The sequence below is a fragment of the Vipera berus genome, assembly GCF_964194415.1.
Source record: "Vipera berus genome assembly, chromosome: W".
In the NCBI taxonomy this organism is placed as follows: Eukaryota; Metazoa; Chordata; class Lepidosauria; order Squamata; family Viperidae; genus Vipera; species Vipera berus.
The window spans coordinates 37,777,007-37,783,580 of record NC_138210.1 but is presented as its reverse complement, the minus strand read 5'-3'; the positions used below and the strand labels follow the sequence as shown (position 1 = coordinate 37,783,580).

The 6,574-nt window shown below is 44.3% G+C and overlaps 1 protein-coding gene across 1 annotated transcript; it reads right to left on the bottom strand.

The window, feature by feature from the left end:
* Positions 1-785: 785 nt before the first annotated feature.
* LOC308676073 (pancreas transcription factor 1 subunit alpha-like) lies at positions 786-2,954 on the bottom strand. Its single transcript, XM_081341784.1, has 2 exons — positions 2,187-2,954; positions 786-1,185 (listed from the first exon to the last, which is right to left on the bottom strand). The coding sequence occupies exons 1-2, from the start codon at positions 2,833-2,835 to the stop codon at positions 1,043-1,045; spliced, it is 792 nt and encodes a 263-aa protein (XP_081197910.1). The 5' UTR covers positions 2,836-2,954; the 3' UTR covers positions 786-1,042.
* Between the last annotated feature and the right edge of the window lie 3,620 nt (positions 2,955-6,574).

Here is a 6,574-nt window from a genome sequence, read left to right as displayed (position 1 = left end):
ACACAAAAAGCACTTATTTCAATGTAGTTGCCAGCTTTTAAAACACTTCCAATTCTTGCACCTTTACATGAAATGAAACTACAGGAGTTTCTCAGGTAAAGCACTTCCTAGGAAAGCTACAATCCTGAAAAGCAGTCCAGACTTTCCCTAACCAACCTCTTCATGGATATGTGATTAAAAGTTCCATATTTGCCAGTTAACTGGAAATTCTGGGAACTATAATCCTTAGATATCTGGAAGGCACTGGCTTTCTCCATGCAGTAATACAGGATTAAGATTTTGCAGCACAGAACTAATAAGAGGGGTGGTCTTTAAATAAGAGACTTGTTAAACACAGTTATAGCTTCATAGCCAAATCCTTCATCAATACATCTTTTTCTGGCTTTCTAGAAGCCTGCAATATTTTATGAACAATTGAATCTAAAGTTCTAGTTGGGAACAGATCCTCCTCCAAATAAATCCATTTCAATCAAAATTTAGTAATACTTTAATATAATTAGCATATTCAATAAGTGATAATAAATTATGTTCACATTTCCTGGAAATCATTTTCTTTTCTACCCAAGAGGTTTTGCCAAAAGGTGCTGGTGGGTGAATCTAAAAGTATTGCATATTTTAAAATTAGGATAAATTATACAGTACATTAAAAGGATAGTTCCATTCCCCCAGCTATAAATAATAAATAGTTGATTGTCCTTAAAATACTTTCTTTTATTGAAAAGTACCTTTGAAAAAAATGTATTTTAAATAAAACTGTTCCAATAAAAGAGAATATATGTAGCTCAGGATCGAACTGCAGAGTTCTTTATGCTTTCTGAGTTTGGTTGTTTGTTTGCAAATGTTTCATTACCCAACTAGGTTCACACTGATATTACTAGTCAGATAATGAAACATCTGTGAGCAAACAACCAAGCTCAGACAAGCTCCACAAATAAAAGTGTATGCTGGCAAAAAATATATTTATAGTCTAAAATATTCTCACAGTATGATATGAAATCAAATGGGGGCTCATTTTCAATGTTGTTTACATATGGTTTGCTGTTTAACTTCCTAGGGTTTCTGGAGTCCAGACTTTAGCAGTTCTAACAATGTTTTGCTCCTTGAGTTGTTTTTCATCAGTCCAAGAGAGTGAATGCCCAGTGATTGGAGGAAGTCCATAATCTGGGTCACTTGGAGAAGGTGTTCCTGGAAGGAAGAGAAATAAAGGAAGGGGGGGTGGGGGAGAGAGAGAGAGAAATTGAGTATTCCCACCATAGTCAGAGTGGAATAAACAGTCTTAACCAAGACATCCCATTTTCTGTCACACATGTGACAGGGGAGTAGCAGGTGCTCAGCTAACTGTGGCATTATTTGCTGAGTATGTAATGTAGTGTTAAGCTCACTCACCACTTCATCTAGCTCTTGGATAATCTGTCAATGTTTTAAGGAATTGAATAATTGTATTACCCCAGCATGATATTTGGGGAAAAGCAGGCTCTTCCCATAGCCAAAGAATAGCATTCTCTCCTGGCTGCCCTTCAGATATGTTGGACTTTAATCCCTATTACAGTCACACTGGCTGGGGATTTCAGAAGCCAAAATCTGGAGGGCACTAATTTGGATAAGTAGAGGTAGCACAATATTCAGTCTTTCCCAATGGATGAGGGCTCCTGCAGAGGCTATCTAGGAAGCATCCTAATATGAATCCCAATTTATTTTGACTGCATGCAGACATTAAGAATACTGTGGTATATTGCTGGGTTTCAAGAATGATCTTCTGACAGTGCTGCAACGATTTGAATGTGAAGAATCTACAGACCATGTAAGGATCACCTTTGGGTCGGTGCAAGTATATTTCACTAGGAAGCAAACAGGAGGGTGAAAGTTTCCGTGTCTGCTCTTGCATATCGGTGTGGATACTAGCAACAGTAGCAAAAAGACACTAGAAAATCCGAGCTCGATTGAAATACTTATTGGATACCTATTTCGTGTCCCAAGTCAGTGAGTATCAAAGTGAGGTTGCAGGTTGTGAAGATCTCTCTCACTCTTCGCGGGAGGGAAGTGAGATTATAGGGGATGGGGAGGTTGAGGACGGCCATCTACAAGGTTTTCACAGCCGCAGCGAGGCCACTGTGGCCAAGAAGCCACCCTCCCTCTTTTCCTTTGGAGTGCGTTTGACCGGGATGGGAGGCTCACCCTGCACTTACTTGTGCCCCGGTGGCAGATGATAACCGTCTGGGGCTGGCATGGGCTTTTGCGGCCCGCGCTGCGCAGGGGTAAGTCGGACTGGACCACCTCGCTGAGGAAGTTGATGTAGCCAATGGCCAGGCGCAGCGTGTCCACCTTGGAGAGGCGCTTCTCGTAGGGCAGAATGGGGATGTGAGAGCGCAGCCCCTCGAATGCGTTGTTGATGGACTGCATCCGCCGCCGCTCGCGCACGTTGGCCGCCTGCCTCAGTTGCTGCAGCTCGACCTCGGACCGCACCCGCCGCCGCTGCCCCGCTGCCGCGCTGAAAGCCTTGAGGCTGCCCCTGGGTGAGGCCGCCAGTCCGCAACAATCGTAGATGAAACTGGCCGACGACGGCGAGAAGGACACCGAGAAGGTACGTGGAGCAGCTTCACAGCACAGAGCGCCGTCGGGCACGCCTTCGAATCCCGCGCCACCGCCAGTTCCGTCGCTGTGGTAACAGTCGTGGAACGGCGAGCCCAGGAAGCCCACCTCTGCCTCCAGGAGTTCGTCGCCTTCCAGAGGGTTACAGGAAGACTGGTCGGTGAAAAAATCCTCGCCGTCGAAGTAAGATTCTAAAGAGAAGAAGTCCGGCCCGGCCCGAAAGTGCTCTAGTAGTACCGACTCCATCCCGGACCCGCAGAAAAGTGGCTCGGAAAAGGTTTGAGGGGAGGCCACTTGAGAGCGAGTTGCTGCCTTCTTTTTCGCTCCCCACCCCGCCTTTGGTTCCTGCTGCGCCGTGACTGCCCCTTTCTGGGTATTTGCGCTCGTTCTCTCTCACCGACTGAGGCCGCAGACTGAAGAGCGGCACGCGAGGATTTTTATGAGTACAACCGCAAGACCGTGCCATGAACCATTATAGCCAGCCAATCAGGGCTCAGTGGAGGTCCTCCCGTGATCAAAGGGGAGTGGGAATATACACCTAGGCTGTTTCTGGAGGGGGAGCAGAAAACACTTTTTGCGTCCCCGTTTGCCGATTTCCTTTTACCTGTCAGTGCTTCTTCTTAAAAGCAGGCGGCCTAACCCAAAGATGCTTTTTCAGGAGGCAACTGGACTTTCTTGTTTTTCTTTGAAGACGATTCCCTTCTCATCCAAGAAGCTTCCTTAGCTCTGACTGGATGGTGGGGAATGGAAAGATTTATACTCCTGCAAACAGCTGTTCATTTGCATTCTTTTAGGGAGTCATTAAAGCTACCTGGAGGCTTATCTGTGTCTTCAGGGTCACCTGAGTAGTGCAAATGGGTGTGGAGCCTTCTTGGAACTGTTGAAAGGACTGTGTTGTAGACTGGAGATAGATGATGTCAGATCCTTCTCCCTCTGTTGAGAGAGGGCTGTTCAGTTTTGACATAGATGGCCTCTTTGACCCCCTCTTTCAAACCAGTGGTCCTCTCTGTCCAGAATGTGGACTTTGCTGTCTTCAAAAGAGTGGCCTTTGTCTTTTAAATGCAGATGGACTTCTGACTCTTGTCCTGATGGGTTTGTTCTCCTATGTTGTGCTATACAGTTGTTGTTTCGTTTCCGCAATGTTCAGATCTGCACATGGCTCACTGTATTGTACTGCATATACCACATTCCTCAGTTTGTGTCTGGGTGTTTTATCCTTGGGGTGGACAAGCTTCTGCCTTCAAACCCTTCATGGGTTTGAAGTGTGCATGTATGTTGTGTTGGCTGAAGATCCTCCTGAGGTTTTCCGATATTCCTGCAAGGTAAGGAATGACTATGTTGCTTTGTTTATTGTTTTCTTCATCTGTTAAAGAGGAGCTCCTGCTAGGTCTTTATTGAGGTTTGATGAAGGCCCACTTGGGATAGCCACACATTCTGAGGGCTTTCTTGATGTGTTTTATTTCCTTTCCTTTTCCTTTTTTGCTGGTAGGCAGGCCTCCAGCTCTGTGGTGTAGGGTTCTGATAACTCCCATTTTGTGCTCCAGTGCGTTGTGTGAATCAAAATGTAAATATTGATCCATGTGAGTGGGTTTTCTGTACAGGTGAAACTCAAAAAATTAGAATATCGTGCAAAAGTTCATTTATTTCAGTAATGCAACTTAAAAGGGGAAACTAATATAAGAGATAGACTCATTACATGCAAAGCAAGATAGTTCAAGCCATGATTTGTCATAATTGTGATGATTATGGCGTACAGCTCATGAAAACCCCAAATCCACAATCTCAGAAAATTAGAATACTGTATTACATGCAATCAATAAAACAAGGAGTGTACATAGAACAATATCGGACCTCTGAAAAGTATAAGCATGCATATGTACTCAGTACTTGGTTTGGGCCCCTTTTGCAGCAATTACTGCCTCAATGCGGCGTGGCATGGAAGCTATCAGCCTGTGGCACTGCTGAGGTGTTATGGAAGACCAGGATGCTTCAATAGCGGCCTTCAGCTCTTCTGCATTGTTCGGTCTCATGTCTCTCATCTTTCTCTTGGCAATGCCCCATAGATTCTCTATGGGGTTCAGGTCAGGCGAGTTTGCTGGGACACTTTGAGCCTAGAATATTGCACCTTTTCACAATATTCTAATTTTCTGAGATTGTGGATTTGGGGTTTTCACGAGCTGTACGCCATAATCATCACAATTATGACAAATCACGGCTTGAACTATCTTGCTTTGCATGTAATGAGTCTATCTCATATATTAGTTTCCCCTTTTAAGTTGCATTACTGAAATAAATGAACTTTTGCACGATATTCTAATTTTTTGAGTTTCACCTGTATGTGGAAGGGAAAAGTGTGGAAGAAAAAGGTGCACAAGCAGCCGGGATGACCGCAGCCTGGAGAGGATTGTCAGGAAAAGGCCATTCAAAAGTGTTGGGGACTTTCACAAGGAGTGGACTGAGGCTGGAGTCAGTGCATCAAGAGCCACCACACACAGACGGATCCTGGACATGGGCTTCAAATGTCGTATTCCTCTTGTCAAGCTGCTCCTGAAAAACAAACAACGTCAGAAGCGTCTTACCTGGGCTAAAGAAAAACAGACCTGGTCTGTTGCTCAGTGGTCCAAAGTCCTCTTTTCTGATGAGAGCAACGTTTGCATCTCATTTGGAAACCAAGGACCCAGAGTCTGGAGGAAGAATGGAGAGGCACACACTGCAAGATGCTTGAAGTCCAGTGTGAAGTTTCCACAGTCTGTGTTGATTTGGGGAACCATGTCATCTTCTGGTGTTGGTCCACTGTGCTTCATTAAGTCCAGGGTCAACGCAGCCGTCTACCAGGAGATTTTGGAGCACTTCATGCTTCCTTCCGCAGATGAGCTTTATGGGGTTGCTGACTTCATTTTCCAGCAGGACTTGGCACCTGCCCACACTGCCAAAAGCACCAAAACCTGGTTCAATGACCGTGGGATTACTGTGCTTGATTGGCCAGCAAACTCGCCTGAGCTGAACCCCATAGAGAATCTATGGGGCATTGCCAAGAGAAAGATGAGAGTCATAAGACCGAACAATGCAGAAGAGCTGAAGTCCGCTATTGAAGCATCCTGGTCTTCCATAACACCTCAGCAGTGCCACAGGCTGATAGCTTCCATGCCACGCCGCATTGAGGCAGTAATTGCTGCAAAAGGGGCCCAAACCAAGTACTGAGTACATATGCATGCTTATACTTTTCAGAGGTCCGATATTGTTCTATGTACACTCCTTGTTTTGTTGATTGCATGTAATATTCTAATTTTCTGAGATTGTGGATTTGGGGTTTTCATGAGCTGTACGCCATAATCATCACAATTATGACAAATCACAGCTTGAACTATCTTGCTTTGCATGTAATGAGTCTATCTCATATATTAGTTTCCCCTTTTAAGTTGCATTACTGAAATAAATGAACTTTTGCACGATATTCTAATTTTTTGAGTTTCGCCTGTAATGTCAATTTGAAAAATAACTTCCAAAATGGCTGCTTTTTGAAAACTGAAGTAATTGCAGCCCTTCCCCCAGGTGAATGGCTCACCAGCTCACTCCGAAGCACAGCTCCTAAAGCTACTTAGAGGCTACTGCTGTATGGATGGTCTTGTGGGGTGATTCTAGGACTCTCCCTAACCCATGAAAGTCATAAAAACAAAGGGTACTCAGCTCCTTGTTAGTAGTTGAAGAAGCTTCAGTTCTATTGGAAGAAGGAGGAACTGCCGACTATAGAAGAATGGACTTTAAAAGTTTCTGACCTGGCAGAAATGGAAAAGATTTTGGCTTATTTGAAAGACCATTCGCAACAACGTTATATTATGGAGTGGAAAAAGTGGATTGATTACATCCAGAAGAAATATGGGACTAAAAAGTTTCATTTAGCATTTGTATAAGTTTTGATGTGATATTAGTATTGCTTGTAGTCATTTTACATGAGCTAGAGTGCGATAGACTTAATAGTTTATTG

What these genes read in the sequence shown, in the direction of transcription:
- LOC308676073 (XM_081341784.1), bottom strand. Translation starts at nt 2,835, where the DNA reads ATGGAGTCGGTACTACTAGAGCACTTTCGGGCCGGGCCGGACTTCTTC. An exon ending in CATCTGCCACCGGGGCACAA is followed by an intron (nt 1,186 to 2,186) that starts GTAAGTGCAGGG and finishes TCTTCCTTCCAG; the next exon opens with GAACACCTTCTCCAAGTGAC.